This window comes from Pongo pygmaeus, chromosome 22 (genome assembly GCF_028885625.2).
Source record: "Pongo pygmaeus isolate AG05252 chromosome 22, NHGRI_mPonPyg2-v2.0_pri, whole genome shotgun sequence".
NCBI lineage: Eukaryota > Metazoa > Chordata > Mammalia > Primates > Hominidae > Pongo > Pongo pygmaeus.
In genome coordinates, this window is record NC_072395.2 from 24,798,019 (window position 1) to 24,819,796 (window position 21,778).

The 21,778-nt window shown below is 43.4% G+C and overlaps 1 protein-coding gene across 1 annotated transcript; it reads left to right on the forward strand.

Moving 5' to 3' along the window:
• The first annotated feature begins 917 nt into the window (after positions 1–917).
• LOC129022703 (zinc finger protein 532-like) lies at positions 918–20,430 on the forward strand. Its single transcript, XM_063659619.1, is given in 9 exon segments — positions 918–1,109; positions 5,794–6,173; positions 7,253–7,359; positions 17,274–17,984; positions 17,987–18,425; positions 18,427–18,929; positions 18,932–19,429; positions 19,432–19,556; positions 19,558–20,430. Coding segments are annotated over 9 exon segments (3,828 nt in total).
• Positions 20,431–21,778: the final 1,348 nt, after the last annotated feature.

Consider the following 21,778-nt stretch of genomic DNA (forward strand, 5'->3'; position numbering starts at 1 on the left):
CTAAAAATACAAAAAATTAGCCAGGCACGGTGGCAGGCACCTGTAGTCCCAGCTACTCATGAGGCTAAAGGAGAATGGCATGAACCTGGGAGGCAGGGTTTGCAGTGAGCCCAGATCACACCACTGCACTCCAGCCTGGGCGATATAGAGTGAGACTCTGTCTCAAAAAAATAAAAAATAAAAAATTAGCCTGGTGCAGTGGTGGGCACCTGTAATCCCAGCTACTCAGGAGGCTGAGGCAGGAGAATTGCTTGCACCCTGGAGGCAGAGGTTGCAGTGAGCTGAGATCGCACCATTGTACTCCAGCCTAGACAACAGAGCAAGACTCTGTTGCAAAAAAAAAAAAAAAAAAAAAGAAGAAAAAAGAATCATCAACATTGCCATGGCCGAATCTCTTTCCAGACTTGTCAAATCTTTACCACTGGACCTCCATGTTCTAGTTTCAAAGCTCTGCTGACCGCAGTGGCTCATGTCTGTAATCCCAGCACTTTGGGAGGCCGAGGTAGGAGGACTGCTTGAACCCAGGAGCATGAATCCATCCTAGGCAACATAGTGATAATAGTGTCAAATCAGAGCCAGTGTCCAGTAATTCCCCAAATATCTGAGACTTTTCTTTTCTCTAAGTCACAGTCATCCTGGTAGAAGGCTGTAGGTCCCTTTGGGGAAGACCGGGAAAAAGATTAACAATGTAAATTTTTGGCAAGGTAGCAGCGTACTTCCCCAAGATCACCCAGCCTCCCCTTCACTTAAGGGGTTGTGGGCCTGTGAACTGGCTCAAGTCTGGGAATTGATTGAGGGTTTTAGATCTGTGTTTCATTAATTTGAGTTAGTCTTTTATTCAGTTGACCTAGAATTCTTCATTTTTTAAAGAACAACTAAGACTTTGGTGCAGCCCATTAGCTCTCCGTGTGGATACAATGGACTACACAGTGCCATGGGTGTCTGTGAGTCAAACCATTCTGACTGCTGCTTTGACACTGCTTTCCACTGTGGTGACCACACCCACCTCATCTTTGATGATTAAGGACAGCCCATGTTCCCTGCCACACCAGGATTCGATTATCCTCATTTTATTTAAAGATCCCAGCCCAGTGGCTGCGGTTCCTGCTGTAACATTTTGCTTACTGAGAGCACAAGCTCAAAGCTCTTCCAGGATACTGGGCTCCTCTCACAATATTCTTTCTCATGATTGTTGTGAGACGTATGTTCTGTAGACCCTCCAGTGTGAGTGAGCAGGTCTGACATAATAAATCCAGTCTCCCTGAGTTTTTACATACCTTCCTGTACACATAAACCAAGGAAGTTGTGGCCTCTCAACTTTATGTACCTTAGGTAAACTCTGATTCTGTTTCAGCCAACCAACCAAGTCACCAAACAAATAAGCAAACAGCCAACCAATCAACCAACAAGCAAGCAAGCAACAAACCAACCAAACAACCAAGCAAGGAAGCAAGCACCAACCAACCAAGCAAGCAACCAACCAAGTAACCGATCAAACCAACCCTTGGAGCCCTTTCTAAAGCTTTGACCTACAACCCTGAATCCAGACTCTCTGTTTAGTGGGCCAACATTAATAAATTTAGCCTAATCCAACTTTATGTTACTTCCAGCATGGTACCACACACTTAATATCCATTCCCACATATATTCTCCAGATTGCTTTCTGTATAAATTGTGTGTGTGTGTGTGTGTGTGTGTGTGTGTGTGTGTGTAGAAAGAGAGCATCAACTGAAAAATCACACAATTTTATAAATTTAGAAAAGAGAGCTTTATTTCTTATAAAGGTTTGCAGCCTGCAAGGTGGCCATTATGACAGGCTGGGAAGTGTGGCCTACAGCCAAGGCCAGAGGCAGGCACTTCCAGGGAGGGAAGGAGAGGACAGGAATTTGAGCCGAACGAGTTGGCTACATATACATACTCAATAGGATATCAGAGGAGCTATATCATTTTATGAGAATACTCATAAAAGAGGTCCTAACACATGCATATTCAATAAACATGCATGTTCATTCTGGGGTGGAGACTTGACATTTAAATGTATTATAATTAGGCCCTACACATCAAAAAGTGAAGCAGGGACATGAAGGTACTCAGCCTCTGTAAAGGCACAGCCTCCAAAACTGGCCAGAACCAGTCCATGGAGGATGGTCTCTTATCAGGAGAAAGTTACTGAAATCTGTCCCTTGTCCAGTGAAAGCTGTCGTTAAGGTTGGTGGGGCAGGAGATCAGTTACTCAGCGTCTGTGAACTGGGTGAGTTGTAATTGTTTTAATCTTGCTTCTCTCACAGCCAGTGCTTGCTTGGCTGCTGGAGAAAAATAAAAATCATGTGGTAGTTAGAATCTAGTTTACTCTGTAAGAGTAGGGTACAAGACTTAACCCTCGCCTGGCATGGCCCTAGGTCCTGTTTATAATTTGGGGTCTTATTGCCACAAAGAGTCTGTTCTGTCAGTCTCATGATCTCTATTTTAACATTAATGCTGTTCAGTCGTTGGGTCTAAACCATAAGAGGGAGGGAGGTACAGGGAGGTATGTCTGACCTCCTGTCCTGTCATGGCCAAGAACTGAATTTTAAGATTCATTTGAGGTTCCGTTGGCCAACAGGGGGTCTGTCAAGTCGGGTGGGGGGCTTAGGATTTTATTTTTAGTTCTCAAGGGAGATAAAATAATTTAATCAATTGGCCCCCGTGACTGTGGGACTAACATGGCTATGATCTGTCGCACAGACTTCAGGCTGGCACCCAGGCAAAATTCTATGCATCATGCATCATGCACATTTGTAACAACATGTACATAACAATGTCACAAAATACTTTCACGGTGACACCTAGATTAGTGTTTTATTGAATAGCTGATGATATAAACTGGCTCATTTGATGCCAAGACTGACCATCACCACCATACCAAGGTCATCACTGATCAGAGGCCTAACCCAAGGAGGGGGTCATGTGCAGACCCAGCGGTGGGGAGGAAAGATGCTGCAGAGGAGACGGATGCCCACAGAGGCCCCTGAGCGGATACAATGCTCACTAAGTGGTAAGTATAGACTCAACGTAGGCTGTAAGGTCTCCCCCTGTGCAAATGGGACCCCATCCACTTGAGAGCCAAGGGTCTGTTTGGGTGGCAGGGATGGCCACTTCTGAAGGTAGAAAGGAAAATAAGCCACCAAATTGGTATCTTTCTGTGAAATGGACATCGTGCTTAGAATCTCCATTTTCCCCACAACCTGGAAGAATAAGTACTGTCATCTGCATTTTATAGCTGAGGAATCTGACTCAACAAAATTAAATTACTCGCCTAAGCAATTAGCAATTAACCAAGTCTTTCTGACTCAGAAACCCAGCTGTTGCCTGTTCATATCCAGCCTCTGTACTGGGGTCAAGATCTGGCCTGTTCTCAACGCAGCAAGATGCAAGCAGATCACACTGGACTCCCAGCCCTGAATCTGGCTCAAGGGGACATCAAATTTGACTGGGTCATGTGGCTCAGGAGCATCACTCTCAAAAATAGCAGTACAGGAAGAGGCGATGGCCCTAAATAGCATTTGCAGGCAGATCCCATGTTAATCGTAAGGGTCAGGACTCTCTCACTTTTCTGTCTCTCTCTCTGTCTCTCCTCTAGGGCTGACCCCACATTGGACACCACTGCATCTATGTCCATCACACACCACAGCTGCCTTTTCTTCTGCCTGCTTATGGGAAAGTCCCCTCCTCTCCTCCGTTTTCTTCTCTTCCTGCCCCTATCACACCGTGCACTTCTCCCTTTCCTTACAGAACCACCATCAACTTTAGGAGGAGGGAAAGGGGTGGCTCTGGCAGGAAAAGCCAGAATCCCCTCTAGCCAGCAGAGAGAGAGGAATGGCTGCATGTTTTCTCCCCCAATCCAAGGCACTGGGTCTTGGCTGGGTTGCAGGTTCCAAGCTGCTCTCCTGCTGTGTCGGTGAGTTCTGGTCAACCTGCAACCTCCTGATGTGGCCACTGCAGTTCATCGAGTCTTCAGGGACTCCCCATGGCCTGGAGTACTTTGCCTTGCTTACACGGGAGAGGAGAATGGATTTATAGAGAACATCATCTAAATCCAACTTGACCATTGTGTGGCCACACTTGCTAGATTGCTATAGTCTAAATCTAGCATTGTAGAAAGATGGGGGAGCTTGGAGCTGCACAAACTCAGGTCTGGAACTGGCTCCTTACCTTGGAAGGTGAATGATCCTGGCAGGACTCTTAGCCTCCCTGGGCCTCAGTTTCTTTATCTGTTTCATGGGAATGAGGATCTCTGCTGGGTGGTTGGGTGATGTGAGGGCTGTGTGAAAACAGCTTGTCAATACAAGCCAAAATAGAAATATTTCTCCACAGATTATGAAAGTCAAATGAGAGAATATATTTAAATTAAATGGAAAATTAAAATGGCAAAAAAGGCAAAGCTGTATTGAAAGTTCCGAGCTTCTGTATGAGCAGCTTTTTGACTATGTAAGAATCCTGTACTCGTTCCCCCTGAATAAAAAAAAAAAAAAAAAAAAAAAAAAAGTTGAAGGAGGCAGAAGGGAGAGTGATGCACGATGGGCGAGGACTTCACCTGCTGTTGCTGGCTTTGAGGATGGAGGAAGGAGGCCACAAACCTAGAAGCTGGAGCCCCTAGAAGCTAGAAAAGGCAGGGACCCGATTCATCCCTTGAGCCTCCAGAAGGGACATAGCCCCGCCAGCACCTTGACTTTAGCCCAGTGAGATCCTCTTAGGACTTTTGGCAACCAGAACTATAAGACAGAAATGGAAGCCACTGAGTCTGTAGCTGTTTGTTGCAGCAGCAATAGAAAACTAATGCAGAGCCCAAGAAATCACTGGTGATGAGATGGGGAAAGTGGGCTCAGGAGGTCTGGATCTGTGATGAGATGGGGAAAGTGGGCTCAGGAGGTCTGGACCTGTGATGAGATGGGGGAAGTGGGCTCAGGAGGTCTGGATCTGGGGTGGGGATCTGGAGTGGAAGGGGAATTCATTTGTTCATTGTCTATCCTTTTGCATTGATTGATTTTTTTTTCTACATATATATGTGAATTTTCACAATAAAAGTTTTTTCCAAAATAAAATAAAAGAAACAAAAGGGGCTTTTTGCAACCCAATTCCTATCTATGTCTGAGTCCACTTGTATTGAATGAGTCTTTCTGCCAACGTTCTTATATTTGGGTGACAATCTGAATGTCAGTGACCAATCAGAGCAGAGGCAGACCTTGGAGTGGGCAGGGCATCCTGAGGGCCCTGATTCCTGCCATGAGGCATAACCCTTTAGGTGCCAGACCATGGGGAGGTCCAGGGGTTGCAAGGGAGGGCTGTGCATCTGCAATGGCGCTCAGGAGGCTCCCGGTGGTGGCAATTGGTGAATCTGCACAGTGGTGTTTCAATATTGTCACAACCCTGCTGCCTCTCATGCTCTCAAAAAGCATTTCTCTTACCTGTGACAGACTTCCTATACCTAACAGCTTGCAAAAATATTCCAGGTTAATGAGAATAATCTCTCGGAGCCATACCTCCCTGCTTGGGGTCTCAGTTTCCCCAACTGTCCCCAGACAAGTTAGGCTAGAAGGCCCCTGAGCCTCAGCCCCTCTGTACCCCTCCTGTCACCCAGACCTGATCTGGGTCTTGCACCCTGGATGCAGCATGACAGAGCTGGGCAGTGGCTGGCTCTGGGCCAGAGGACCCTTTCTGATGGACTTCGGCTGTTGGCCTTCCAGGGGAGACTGATCAACCTCACAAGAGTCATAAGGTGAGTAGCGGTGGGCAAATCCATCCCCCTCATCTTAGATTTATGGGGATACAGAGAGAAAGAGGAGACACTCCAGGAAGACCTGCAGGTGGGAGTACCAGGTTGAAACCAAGGACACCTTCCTGGAGGAGCTGCTGTTTGAGCCAGCTCTGAGAACAGGTGGGGACAGGACTGGAGAGGAGGAGGGGGTCTCCTATGAGCAAAGACTGGCCACCACCCCATGTAACACCCCCACAGGGCTCCTGTGGCATCCCTGTCCAGTCCCTGTCACCACCCAGTTTTTCCCTCTGGACCCAGGAATTCAAAGTAAGCAAGGAGGTCCGCTGCTCCAGTTGGCTGCCAATAATTACAACCTTGAGCCCAAGCAGCACTTTGGGTCCTGGTTTGGGACCATGAAGCGGCTCAGTGAGACTGAGAGGTAAGGCCAGGGCAGGAATTGGGACAGCAGGATTGAACTCTCCCTGGGGGCCAGCCTCAGAAAGCCTGTGGCCATGGCCTCTTCGTCAACATCAGATCCTGTGGTCTGGCAATGCCTGGGGTACCCAGACCTCACTCTGGACAGGCCCTGGGAGGGGGCCCTGGTGAGGTTCCTGGCAGCCTCACAGCCACTCTTCTGTCCGTAGCTACAACCTGTCATGCCAGCTGGAGGCTCCATCCCAGTTGGCTGGCAGCACAAAGGCCAGGGAGATAGACATCACCCACCACAGGGGCCAGTCAGGGCCTGAACCAGGGCGGGCAGAGGTTGGCTGCCTTGGGCTATGGGTGGGCTCAGGGAGTCAGACAGCAAGGGACTAGCCTCCTATCCTACTGCTGACCAGCCCTGTGACTGGGGAGAGTCACCTTACTTCTCTGGGCCTCAGTTTCCCCCTCTGTGGAGTGACGCTAAATGATCTCTGTGGAGACTGGGATCAATAGGGCACTGGTGATTGCCCAGGCACTCAGCACATGCCTGGAGCACACAGTGCAGGGCTGTGGTGGGGAGGTGGCCTGAGTTCCTGGGGAGTCACCCATGTATGCCTGCCCTTCCGACCAGCCACCAGGCCCTCAGGGCAGAGCCCACTACCAGCAGCAGCTCCACACCCCAAGACCAGCTCAGAGGCGGCCCCTACCTCAGCAGCAGGGACATCATGGACACTTTGAGCTGGTACTAGGGTGGCTTCTCCAGCTCCCACGTGGAGAAGGGTCCCAGCTGAGTCCCACTCACATGGAGTCTCATGCCCCTGAGAGTGCCATTCACCACTGGCCAGGCTCATGAGGCCGCATGAGAGGGGGGTCACTGGGGAGGAGATATTGGGGGAACAGAGAGGGTGGTTGAATTTTTGTATAATAGGCAGTGCAAGTGTTTACCATTTGGGAGGGGAAAGGTTTGTTGTTATTAGCAATGCTACACTTGAATATTATACTAAAATCCAGTTTCTTTATAACCTGGGAGTTGCTCTTTTGTTCTTTCTTTTCCCATCTTCATTAAAATGAGATGCAGACACTCATGGTCCACAGTCGATTAAGAAATCTTGCACGGCCATCAGGTTTTGTCTTGGAGAGCAGAGTTTCAGTACCATCAGCCTGGCAAGGAGCTGGGCCTGCTCCTCAGAGCTCCAGGGACTGTGAGATTTGGCATGTTCACAGGGCACCATCACAGCCTCTGAAACACACTGTCTTTAAAGACGTTTGCAGGCTGGACGCGGTGACTCACACCTGTAATCCCAGCACTTTGGGAGGCAGAAGCAGGTGGCTCACTTGAGGTCAGGAGTTCGAGACCAACATGGCCAACATGGCAAAACCCCATCTCTACTAAAAATACAAAAAATTAGCCAGGTGTGGTGGCAGGTGCCTGTAATTCCAGCTACTCGGGAGGCTGAGGTAGGAGAATTGCTTGAACCCCGGAGGCGGAGGTTGCAGTGAGCAGAGATCGCACCACTGCACTCCAGTCTGGGCAACAACAGCAAAACTTCATCTCAAAATAAAAAAAAAAAACAACAACATAAAGACATTTGCAAGGACCATGTCCTCACCCAGAGTGGTGCCTGTCTTTCTACAGTTTTTCAGGAAGAGGAAACATTTTCTGCTTCTCTCGCTGAGGTTTTTTTTAACCACCCATTAGGAATCTATATATTTCAGGATCGAACACTGGGATTCCCTCAGCACTAAAGGAGGAAAATTGCAAACAGAGCAGAAAGTGCAATGTGGAAAGGTCAGGCTGAGGAAGGTTCTTAGCCAGTAGACTGAGGGCAGGAAAGACACTGCCTCCTCAGTCTCCCACTAGGGAACTTGTGATTCTTGTCCCCTGACCTCAGAATTCCTTGTCATGCTTGTTTTGTCTCCAAGGGAAGGGTTTGAATTACACAATTTAAGGCTAGAGTGGGCCTCGTGCAGTTAACATTAACCCTCTCTCTCCTTCGCTGGCCGAGGTGAAGTCTAGGACCATGTAGTTCTGACGTCCACTCTCTTGGGGGATCACCAGTTCACCCATCTCACCCGGCAAGCTGGGCCCTAGTTTGGCGATAGGCATCTTCCACCCACCTGGGAGGCAGGGTTCAACACTCTGCCGCTGACCTTGTTTCCTTCTTCTGCCACCTGCTTAGGCAGCCAGAAGGGCTTGTCCAGCCAGCACCTGGGCTTTGGTGCTCCTCAAGCAGGTGGAGGAAGTTTCAGGCACTTGGCTCCTCAGGTGTCTGCCATCCAGGTGCTCTTCAGGCCTGCCCAGCAGAGCTCTCTTGATCCAGCTAGAACTGGCCAGAACTGACTCACTCAGGAATGTGTAGACTTTGGCATCAGGGGCTGCTTTAATTTGCACAATTTCCAAATACCTCTTTTTTCTTCTTTTTCTGATGAGTCATCTCCCTAGACTTGCATTTTAAAGAAATAGATAGTTATCAGGTTCCAGAGAAGACATGGTAGAACATTTATATCTCAAAGACACAGAGCTGAGACTTCAGGTTTAGATACTATAATTTGCCTAAACCAAAAAGGAAGGTGTAGGTAAAGTTCTAGTCAAGACAGGATGGCCAGGAAAAACACCTTAAACCAAGGGATGGCTTGCTTTGCTGATTTAAGCCAATGGCTTCTTTATCATAAGACTTCCCAGTGATTTAGTCCTCCCTCTCTTCCAGTGCACAGAGACATACCCCTCCTTACAAATAAAAATGTCCTTTATAGATGTAAATTTATTTTACAAAAATGTTTCAAAATAACCAGATGAATTTTATGCCAGAAAGACTTGTTTTTTTTTTTTCATTACTAGAAATGAAACAGTAAGTATTTGTTGTATTGATATACTTAGGCTTAGACCTATGTTTAACAAGAAAGCCTAATAATAGCACTGTGGTTATACTCTAGCCTATTTTTCCAAACCATCATTTTATTATTAAGGAAACAAAGGATCAAATACCTTTCATTCATCTGATATGATCCTTTAAAACACATTCTACTAATAAGTCCCATTTGGAACAGCTGAAAATCTTTTAATAAAACTTTTTAAAGATGAGCTCATGGCTTAGTGTAAATTTCACAAGCTTAATTAGGTCAAATGGAAGGAATTCAGATGAGTAGTTGCCCAATCAGAGCCCATTATTTGTAAGTCATCAGCCCCTTCCATGACCTTAAAACTCCACTCTTACCTAATTATTGCAAACCTATATACAACAAAGTGAAAGGATTAATTTTCATTCATCAACCTCTCAATTCCAGATTTTCAAAGAAAAAACCTATGTAAGGAATACTTACCAAAACCAGACAGGAAAATTAGAGCCTGCATGCTTAAGAGTCAAATTTGTTCCACTACAGCCAGGTCGCATACAATTACATCATTTGGTTCTTCATACACTCTAGAACTGACCAGGACAGAGTTTAGCATAGAAAAACTGTAAGAAATAGGTTCCGAAACATAGAAATTGCAAAGTTCAAAAGGCTATGAAAAAAAACTAACGTAAATGAGAGACTACCTTCCCTTTGTTTTAAAGAAATAGACCCATCAGAGAAATGCAAATCAAAACCACAATGAGATACCATCTCACACCAGTTAGAATGGCGATCATTAAAAAGTCAGGAAACAACAGGTGCTGGAGAGGATGTGGAGAAATAGGAACACTTTCACACTGTTGGTGGAATTGTAAACTAGTTCAACCATTGCAGAAGACAATGTGGCCATTCCTCAGGGATCTAGAACTAGAAATACCATTTGACCCAGCCATCCCACTACTGGGTATATACCCAAAGGATTATAAATCATGCTTCTATAAAGTCACATGCACATGTATGTTTATTGCAGCACTATTCACAATAGCAAAGACTTGGAACCAACCCAAATGTCCAAAAATGATAGACTGGATTAAGAAAATGTGGCACATATACACCATGGAATACTATGCATCTATAAAAAATGATGAGTTCATGTCCTTTGTAGGGACATGGATGAAGCTGGAAACCATCATTCTCAGCAGACTATCACAAGGACAAAAAACCAAACACCGCATGTTCTCACTCATAGGTGGGAATTGAACAATGAGAACACTTGGACACAGGAAGGGGAACATCACACATGGGGGCCTGTTGTGGGGTGGGGGGAAGGGGGAGGGATAGCACTAGGAGATATGCCTAATATAAATGATGAGTTAATGGGTGCAGCACACCAACATGGCACATGTATACATATGCAACAAACCTGCACATTGTGCATGTGCACCCTAGAACTTAAAGTATAATAAAAAATAAATAAAAAAAAGAAAGAAATAGATGTTCTGTAAAAATATACACAATTTTTACAGACAAATACATTTATAAGTTGTGTTTATCTTAAAAATTGAGGATATTTCATATTTATAACTAATTATTGAGCCTTAAGTTTTCTTGGCCATTTCTAGGCTAATAAACTAAGAATCATGTAAACTAAGCCAAAGTAGAATAGACATAAAAGTCCTGAACACTTCAACTTCCTATTCTTCAAGAAGTATACCTGGCAAAGCTCATTTGAGAGAGGAAAAGCTTTCCTCCACCCTCTGTTTTACAGCACTGAGGCTTCTCATCACAGTTCTATGACTTGTAGCTTAAATCCATGTCACATGGTCACTGGCATTGTTAGTGCTTCTCTTTTAACACTGTAGGAATTAATCAATTCGGTGACGTATTCAATTAATTCTATCGCTAGCCTGGCTACTGGCCACCCTTCTCTTCTCAGCAAGGAAATTAAGTCAGAAAGGCTTATTTTCCTTGAGTAAGACTTTGGGGACATAGCAAAGTTCATGACAAAAAGAAAGAAGTGGCAGCAAGGATTTGAAAAGAGTGGTTTCAGTCAATGGAGGGGTTCCCATGAGAGAAGCAGGATCAAAGAGAGAGAGAGAGAAAAAACAGGAAGGGCTAATTAGATTAGTTCATAGTTGTCCCAAGAGCGATGCCTTTGGGGGCTTCCCTTAGGGGGGAAACAGTCCAGGCCAAAGGGATGCCCTGTGAGATGGCTGCTGTAAAAGTGGACAATTCTTTTTCCAGTGGCCTGGCTATTTGCAAAAAAGGCAGACATCTTGGGGCACAGGGGTCTTTAGTTTGCATGCACAAGTAGAAGTACTCTCAATCCCTGCAGTTGTTGTAACTGGGAAGACATGCACCTGTTTACCTTCGTAAGTGTTTCCCCACTGTCACCACTGTAACTCTAGGTTATCTTTAGGGAGGCCAAACTTATCTATCTACTGAACCCAGTCCAGTTTCCATCTGATCATCAGACTGAGTGGCCTCTTACCTCGATCCAATACAGTTCACCACCAAATCCAATTTGATGCTGGACTCAGTCAAGTTTTTACCAATGACTCATCAGCTACCCAAACCTCAAAAGGCCATATGTCATCTCACAGCACAAACTGGCCACTGGCACCCACCCCAAGGTTATTTGCCCTCTCATAGCACAAAACCCGGGACTCGAAACCCAAAAGGATCAAGGTTCAATGCAAAAAGAATGGAGTCTGGCCTAAGAGGAATGTACAACCTCAGAAGGAGGGCAAAGGGGCCAGCAGTGTCTTTCCTGCATTCCTCAAGGGGTCTTGGGAGGTGGATCCCATCCAGCTTGCCAGAACTCTCAAAAGAAAAAATTACAACAAATTTACTTTAAACTAAATAAATTAAACTAACTAAATAAATAAAACAGCTTTTATTTATTATTTCAGAATCAACTTCGAAACCCAGTCTGGATAAAAAAAATAAAAAAAAAAAACCCTTACAAAGGTAAACAAATGCATAGCTCAAAACACAAATCCTTGGAGCTTCAAAATTTGAGAGAGAACTTGCCCAGGACCCCTGCTGCAGTGAGAGATCTGTGTGCACAATGGACCTGGTGGGTCGCTGTGCTTGGGCACCCATGCTTCTGGGGTTTGATGAAAGTTCTACTTCAGATTGCATTTTCTACACTAATCTGTTAAAAAAAACCTTTATATACGTTAAATTTAGCAGAGTTTATTTGAGCAAAGAAACCGTTTAGGAATCAGGCAGCAGTTTGCACCAAAAATGGCTCAGAGCACTCCGTGCCACCATATGTGCAGGTTATATTTACAGCTAGAGAAAAAGAAGTGCACAGAAACAGCCTGATTGGCTGCTGTTGGCATTTACCTTATCTAGTCATGTTTTGGCAGCTTTCAGCCTCTAATTGGCTGAAGGCTCAGCTGTTTTCATTGGCTAAGACATAGTTACATGTTATAAGACTATAGTCTTGGGTTAAGTTACAGTTATTTTTACACATTAAGTTAGATTACAACTAGCTATGTATAGAGAACTCATTAGGCCAAACTTAAAATAAGTATGGAGGCAGCTTTAGGACAAAGACAATTCAATTTAACAATACCCTTATGTATATATTTACTCTTTTTATGTATTTCTATATATATTAATAAATATAAGTAGTTGTATGTACATATATAAAAACACACCTATGTGTGTGCATACACATGTATGTGAGTATATATGTTTGCTTCTACCCTGTATGAGCGAAGTATGCCAGAGTGGCAGAGTGCTACATATATATGTGTAAATTTCTATATTAAATATATTTATGTATGTTAACTATATATTTATATGCTCATAAATATATATTTCCTTGAATAGTCACCTATGTTCTATATTTCTAAATTTATAAATATGCATATTTATGTGTGTGTGTATATGTATATATATGTATATTTAATTTTTATGTGTTTGCTTCTGCCTTGTTTGTAAGGTAGCCCAAAATGGCAGAGAGATTACATATGTATGCTATAAAGGTTTATAGTATATATTTATGTTTATGTGTATATTTAAATATGTTACATAGTTTTTTTTTCAAGAATTTGAAAAAGTTTCTAAACTGAGGAAAAGTTTACGTAAGATTAAGCACTTTAAAGTGTATCATTCACTGACATTTAGGACATTCTTAACACTCTCTAGTTCCAGAATTTTTTTTCTTTTTTGAGTGGGGTCTCATTCTGTCCCTTAGGCTGGAGTGCGGTGGTGAGATTTTGACTCACTGCAATCTCCACCTCCCAGGCTCAAACAATCTTCCCACCTCAGCCTTCTGAATAGCTGGGACCACAGGCGCATGTGCCACCACGCCCAGCTAATTCTTCATATTTTTTTTGGTAAACATGGAGTTTCACCATGTTGCCCAGGCTGGTCTTGAACTCCTGAGCTCAGGCGATCCACCTGCCTTGGTCTCCCAAAGTGCTGGAGTTTTTATAGTTCGAGGTCTTACATTTAAGCCTTTAATCCCTCTTGAGTTACTTTTTGTTTATGGTGATAAGTAGGGGTCCAGTTTCATTCTGGCATCTAGATAGCCAGTTATCCTAGAATCATTTATTGAATAAGAAGTCCTTTTCCTATTGCTTATTTTTGTCACCTTTGCCAAAGATCAGTTAGTTGTAGATGTGTGGCTTTATTTCTGGGTTCTTTATCCTGTTCTAATGGTCTATGTGTCTGTTTTTGTACAAATACCATGCTGTTTTGGTTACTGGTAGCCTTGTAGTATAGTTTGAAGTGAGGTAGTGTGATGCCTCCCGCTTTGTTCTTTTTCCTTAGGATTGCTTTGGTGATTTGTGCTCTTTTTGAGTTCCTTATAAATTTTAGAATAGGTTTTTTTTCTAATTCTGTGAAAAATGACATTGGTAGTTTGATAGGAATAACATTCAATCTGGAGATTGCTTTTGATAGTATATGGCAATTATAACAATATTGATTCTTCCTATCCTTGAGCATGGAATGTTTTTCCATTTGTTTGGGTCAGCTCTGATTTCTTTCAGCAGTGCTTTGTAATTATTGTTTTCTTGTTGTAGAGATCTTTCACCTCCCTGGTTCCCTTTATTCCTTGGTATTTTTGTGTGTGTATGTGTCTATTGTGAATTAAATTGCATTCTTGATTTGGCACTCAGCTTGGATATTGTTGGTGTATAGAAATACTGCTGATTTATGTACCTTGATTTTGTATCCTGAAAGTTTGCTGAAGTTGTTTATTAGATCTAGGAGCTTTTAGGCAGAGACTATGGGGTTTTTTAGGTATAAAATCATGTTATCTGCAAACAGAGATAGTTTGACTTCCTGTCTTCCTATCTGGATGCCTTTACTTCTTTCTCTTGCCTGATTGTTCTGGCTAGGATTTCTAGTACTGTGTTGAATAGGAGTGATGGGAGTGGGTATCCTTGTCTTGTTCCAGTTCTCAAGTGGAATGAGCCCAGCTTCTGCCTGTTCAGTGTGATGTTGGCTGTGGGTTTGTCATAAATGGCTCTTATTATTTTGAGGTATGTTCCTTCAATACCTAGTTTATTAAGGGTTTTTAACATAAAGGGATGTTGAATTTTATCAAAAGTCTTTTCTGTATCTACTGAGATGATCATGTGGTTTTTGTTTTTAGTTCTGTTTATGTGATAAGTCACATTTATTGATTTGCATATGTTGAACCAACCTTGCTTGTTTATCCCGGGGATAAACCCTGCTTGATTATGGTGGATTAGCTTTTTGATGTGCTGGTAGATTCAGTTTGCTAGTATTTTGTTAAGGATTTTTGCATCTGTGTTCATCAAGGATATTGGCCTGTAGTTTTTTCTTTGTTGTATCTCTGCCAGGCTTTGGTATCAGAATGATGCTTGCCTCATAGAATGAGTTAGTGAGGAGTCTCTGCTCCTCAATTGTTTGGAATAGTTTCAAGTAGGGATGGTAGCTGCTCTTCTTCATACGTCTGGTAGAATTTGGCTGTGAATTCATCTGATCCTGGGCTTTTTCTTGCTCAAAATCATAAAATTAGATGGAAATTATTTTATTACTGATTCAATTTCAGAACTCATTATTAGTCTGTTCAGGGTTTCCGTTTCTTCCTGGTTCAATTTTGGGCAGTTGTGTTTTCAGGAATTTTTCCACATTTTGTAGGTTTTCCAGTTTGTGTGCCTAGAGGTGTTCATAATGGTCTCAGAGTTTTTGTATTTCTGTAGGGTCATTGATAATGTCTCCCTTGTCAATTTTGATTGTGTTTATTTGGATTTTCTCTCTTTCTTCTGTTGTTTGTCTAGTTAGCGTTGTATCTATCTTATTTAGTCTTAAAAAAACTTCTGGTTTTATTGATCTTCTGTATGTTTTTCATGCCTCACTTTATTTCAGTTCAGCTCTGATTTTGGTTATTTCTTGCCTTCTTCTAGTTTTACGGTTGGTTTGATCTTGTTTTTCTAGTTCTTCTAGGTGTGATGCTATGTTGTTAATTGGAGATCTTTCTAACTTTTTGATGTGAGCTTTTAATGCTATAAACTTTCCTCTTAACACTGCTTTAGCTGTGTCACAAAGATTCTGGTATGTCTTATCTTTTTTTCTTTGGTTTTGAAACTTATTTCTGCCTTAATTTCATTGTTTACCTAGCAGTCATTCAAGAGCAGGTTGTTCAATTTCCATGTAATTTTATGGTTTTGAGCAATCTTCTTAGTATTCCCTTCTGTTTTTATTGTGCTGTGGTTTGAGAGCATAATTGGTATGATTTCAATTTTTTAAAATTTGTTGAGAATCGTTTTTTGTCTGACCGTGTGGTTGGTTTTAGAGTATGCACCATGTGGTGATGAGAAGAATATATATTCATTGTTTTGGGGTGGAGAATTCTGTAGATGTCTGTTACTTCCATTTGGTCAAGTGTGAGTTCAGGTCCCACATATATTTTTTAGTTTTCTGACTCGATGATCTGTCTAATACTGTCAGTGGAGTGTTGAAGTCTCCCACTATGATTGTGTGGGAATTTAAGTCTCCTCACAGGTCTCTAAGAATTTGTTTTTATGAATCTGGGTGTTCCCTGGTGCTCCCTGGGTACACACATAATTCTTGTGTTGAATGCATATATATTTAGAAGAGTTAAGTCTTCTTGTTGAATTGAACACTTTACCATTAGGTAATGCCCTTCTTTGTAGTTTTTTGATTGTTGTTGACTTAAAGTCTGTTTTGTTTGAAATTAGAATAGCAGCCCCTGCTATTTTTTTGTTTATTTTGTTTTTGTTTTCTGTTTACTTGGTAGGTTTTCCTCCATCCCATTACTTTGAGCCTATCTGTGTCATTGCATATGTGAGATGGGTCTCTTGAAGATGGCATACAGTTGGGTTTGTTTGTTTGTTTGTTTTAATTTTTTGAGACCGATCTGTCTCTTTCACCCATGCTGGAATGCAGTGGCACAATTATGGCTTCCTGCAGCCTCAACCTCTTGAGTTCAGGTGATCTTTACACTTCAACTTCTGGATTAGCTAGGACTACAAGTGCATGCCACCATGCCTGACTAATTTTACATTTTTTATAGAGATGAGGTTTTCCCATGTTGCCCAGGCTGGTCTCGAACACCTGGGCTTAAGCAATCTGCCCACCTTGGTCTCCCAAATTGCTGAGATTACAGACATGAGCCACTGCACCCAAGTGGGTCTTGCTTCTTTATTCAACTTGCCACTCTGTGCATTTCAATTGGGGCATTTAGCCCATTTACGTTCAAAGTTAAACATTCTATGTATGGAATTGACCCTGTCCTTATATATTTTTTTAGCTGGCTATTATGCAGACTAGATTTGATTTTGTAGTTGCTTTATAGTGTTAATGGTCTATGTACTTAAGTGTGTTTTTGTGGTGGTTGGTAATGGTCTTTTGTTCTCATATTTATTTTATTTTATTTTGAGACATGATCTCACTCTGCTGCCCAGGCAGAGTGCAGTGGTATGATCTGGGCTCACTGCAACCTCTGCTTCCTGGGCTCAAGCCATCCTCCTGCCTTAGTCTCCTGAGTGGGTGGGACCACAGGTGCATACCACCATTCCTAGCTAATTTTTACATTTTTTGTAGAGACGGGGTTTCACCATGTTGACCAGTCTGGTTTTGAACTCCCGGGCTCAAGTGATCCACCTGCCTCAGCCTCCCAAAGTGCTGGGATTACAGTCGTGAGCTACTGCGCCTGGCTTGTTTCTATATTTAACACTCCCTTAAAGACCTCTTTTGAGGCAGGTCTGGTGGTAATAAATTCCCTTAACATTTGCTTGTCTGAAAAGTATCTTCTCCTTTGCTTATGAAGTTTGTTTGACTGTATATGAAATTCTTGGCCTCCTTGGCATTGCGCCATCAAAGACAAAGTTGTCCTCCAACTTCTCGTCCTGCATTGCTGCCATCGCAGCTCTCAGCACTAAAAAGGCGGCTTCAGACTCCTCCAAAGAACAAGTGGCCAATTCGAGGGAATCCTCCCTGTTACCAAAAGAAGTAAACGACAGTCCGAGAGCCACCACCAAGTCTCCTGAATCCCAGAATCTCATCGACGGGACAAAAAAACCATCCCTAAAGCAACCGAATAGTCCCAGAAACATCTCAAGTGAGAACAGCAGCAAGGGAACCCCATCCTCTCCTGCAGGATCCACACCAGCAATCCCCAAAGTCCGCATAAAAACCATTAAGACATCTTCTGGGGAAATCAAGAGAACGGTGACCAGCGTATTGCCAGAAGTGGATCTTGACTCTGGGAAGAAACCTTCCGAGCAGACGGTGTCTGTGATGGCCTCTGTGACATCCCTTCTGTCATCTCCAGCATCAGCCGCCGCCCTTTCCTCTCCCCCCAGGGTGCCTCTCCAGTCTGCAGTGGTGACCAATGCAGTTTTCCCTGCAGAGCCCACCCCTAAACAGGTCACAATCAAGCCTGTAGCTACTGCTTTCCTCCCAGTGTCTGCTGTGAAGACAGCAGCATCCCAAGTCATTAATTTGAAGCTCTCTAACAACACCACGGTGAAAGCCACAGTCTACCTGCTGCCTCTGTCCAGAGTGCCAGCAGCACCATCATTAAAGCTGCCAATGCCATCCAGGAGCAAGCTGTCATGGTGCCAGCATCCAGCCTGGCCAATGCCAAACTTGTGCCAAAGACTGTGCACCTTGCCAACCTTAACCTTCTGCCTCAGGGTGCCCAGGTCACCTCTGAACTCCGCCAAGTGCTAACCAAAACTCAGCAACAAATAAAGAAGGCAATAATCAATGCAGCAGCCTCACAACCCCCCAAAAAGGCATCTCGAGTCCAGGTGGTGTCGTCCTTGCAGAATTCTGTGGTGGAAACTTTCAACAAGGTGCTGAGCAGTGTCAATCCAGTCCCTGTTTACATCCTAAACCTCAGTCCTCCTGCCAATGTAGGGATCACATTACTGATGCATGGGTACAAGTGCTTGGAGTGTAGGGACTCCTTTGCACTTGAAGAGTCTGACCCAGCACTACGACAGATGGAGCATGTGCATCGAAGTAACATGCAACCATTGTACAAAGAACCTCGTTGTTTACAAAAAATGCAACCTCCTTTCCCAAGCCCATGGGCATAAGGAGAAAGGGGTGGTAATGCAATGTTTCTACTCAATTTTAAAGCCAGTCCCAGCAGGTCAAATGATAGTTTCTCCATCAAGCAATACTTCTTCTTCATCTTCCACTATTCAGAGCCCTGTGGGAGCTGGCATACACACTGTCACAAAAATTCAGTCCGGCATAACTGGGACAGTCATATCCGCTCCTTCAAGCACTCCCAGCACCACAGCCATGCCCCTAGATGAAGACCCCTCCAAGCTGTGTAGACATAATCTAAAATGTTTGGAGTGTAATGAAATCTTCCAGGACAAGAAATCGCTGGCTACACATTTCCAGCAGGCTGGAGATATGAGTGGACAAAAGACTTGTACTATCTGCCAGATGCTGCTTCCTAACCAGTGCAGAGAATCCGTCAGCACAAATCTCCCTACACCTGCCCTAAGTGCAGGGCCATCTGCAGGTTGGTGCACTTCCAGACCCACGTCACCAAGAACTGTCTACACTACACAAGGAGAGTTGGTTTTTGATGTGTACATTGCAATGTTGTGTACTCTGATGTGGCTGCTCTGAAGTCTCACATTCAAGGTTCTCACTGTGAAGTCTTCTACAAGTGTCCTATTTGTCCAATGGCATTTAAGTGTGCCCCAAGCACACATTCCCACACCTACACACAGCATCCTGGCATCAAGATAGGAGAACCAAAAATAATATATAAGTGTTCCATGTGCAACACTGTGTTCACCCTGCAAACCTTGCTGTATCGCCACTTTGACCAACACATTGAAAACCAGAAGATGTCTGTTTTCAAGTGTCTAGACTGTTCTCTTTTATATGTACAGAAGCAACTTATGATAGACCATATCAAGTCTATCCATGGGACATTGAAAAGTATTGAAGGGCCAACTTGGGTGTAAACTTGCTTTTGAGCATTAAGCCTGCCACTTATAATTCAGCATATCAGAACAAAGAGGACAGCAAATCCGTGAATGGGAAAGAGAAATTGGAAAAGAAATCTCCACCTCCTTTGAAAAAAATCAATGGAAACCAAGAAAGTGGCCAGTCCTAGGTGGACGTGTTGGGAATGTGACCGCCTCTTCATGCAGAGAGATGTGTACATATCCCACTTGAGGAAGGAGCATGGGAAGCAAATGAAGAAACACCCCTGCCACCAGCGTGACAAGCCTTTCAGCTTGTCCCACAGCCTGTGCTGGCACAACCGGATCAAGCACAAAGGCATCAGGAAAGTGTACGCCTGCTCACACTGCCCAGACTCCAGAGGTACCTTTACCAAATGGTTGATGCTGGAGAAGCATGTCCAGCTGATGCATGGCATCAAGGACCCTGACCTGAAAGAAATGACAGATGCCACCAATGAGGAGGAAACAGAAATAAAAGTAGATGCCAATGTCCCCAGTCCCAAGTGGAAGTTGAAAGAACCGGTTCTGAAGTTCAGGCCTCCCAGAGGAGCTATCACTCAACCACTGAAAAAGCTGAAAATCAATGTTTTTAAGGTTCACAAGTGTGCCGTGTGTCGCTTCACCAGTGAAAACCTGCTGCAGTTCCATGAACACATCCCTCAGCACAAATCGGATGGTTCTTCCTACCATTGCCGGGAGTGTGGCCTCTGCTACATGTCTCACGTCTCTCTGTCCAGGCACCTCTTTGCTGTACACAAGTTAAAGGAACCTCAGCCAGTGTCCAAGCAAAATGGGGCTGGGGAAGATAACCAGCAGGTGAACAAACCCAGCCACGAGGACGAATCTCCCAGTGGCGTCATGTCAGACAGAAAGTGCAAAGTGTGCGCAAAAACTTTTGAAACTGAAGCTGCCTTAAACACTCACATGCAGACACATGGTATGGCCTTCATCAAATCCAAAAGGATGAGCTCAGACAAGAAATAGCCACAGACACTCCATGAGGAAAATCCCTGTCCACATTGGGAGAAAAAAGACTTTTGTTACACAAAGTTTGCAGTATAATAGAGTTAACAGTACTGTCTAGGCTGTTGCAATATATTCTCTTTCAACGTGCCTTCCTTCTTCATCTTGTCATATATATCCTCATTAAATATTAAAACAGAATTTGAGTTTAAGAGTTTGTATATATTTAAGTGAATAACTTTTTATACTCTTTGTTACATGTTTGTATCAGTATTCAGTGGAAAACGTTTTGAGTTGTTTTGGGTTAGAATTTTTCTTTTTGTTCTGTTTCTTTAAAACAGAGTGCTTAGTAACAGGGGCAGTTCCTGAATTCAAATAAATCATTTTGTATGTTTCAAATTTGAATGGGTTAACTAATTACAGGCAAAAATAATGCCTTTTTTAGTGTTTTTAATTTTTAAAATTCACTACATAAATTGGAAGTAATTGTGGGTCTCAAAAACACTAGGAACTTCTAAATGTCTTAGCACCTCTTTGATGTGCCTGCCCTGAGGGAGTGAGTGCACGTTTGAGACAACTGCGCTCCAGTGTGGGCGTGCCTTTGTCTTCAGGCCATGCCGAAGGGTGTTTAAAGCAGCCTTGCAGGTCGCTCCTTTCCCAGCCGTGGATAAAAACTGAAGCCAGGAATCTAATAAGGAATGCTGATTTCCTCAATTCCATTTTGAGGAATGGGGAAGGTTATTCTAAAGCAAAAAAGAATGGGACTGGTTTTCTGGGCAGATCTACAAGGCTGGCTTTAAGAGCACAAGGAGGGAAAGTAACAAAGGGGCTGGACTACTATAAAAGTTACAAATACGTAGTTAGACCAATAGATCTACATAGTCAGGTTTTTGTCATGTAATTTATTAACTATTACAGAAACACAACTAAGAATATCAAGTATTTCTCTGGCTCTTGATAGAAAAAGAAATCAGCTGACTTAATCCTTTGCTTTCAAAAGAGTTGGCGTTTCCTGTTCTGGGTGCTACTGCCAAACGTTCTGGTGCTTAGAGTTGGGATGCACGATGTCAACCACCGACTTATCAATGCAGCCGGCTGTGTATCGCAATTGGCCGTTACCTTAAGCACTGAGACACATGGGATTAGTTCAGCCATTTCAAGAGGTATATTTAATGTCGGTAGTTCTGCTTTACTAAAATGCAGTAGAGGTACTCTTCTGTCCCTTCCGTTTATAGTTCTCTGACAGAGTTATATTTTTTGGTTTTGTTTTGTGTTTTCTTTTGCATTTTATATCTTGTATTTATCCCTGAACATGTTTTCTACTTTTTTTTTTAAGAAAAGGAATTCTTTTGTGTATATATATAGATAC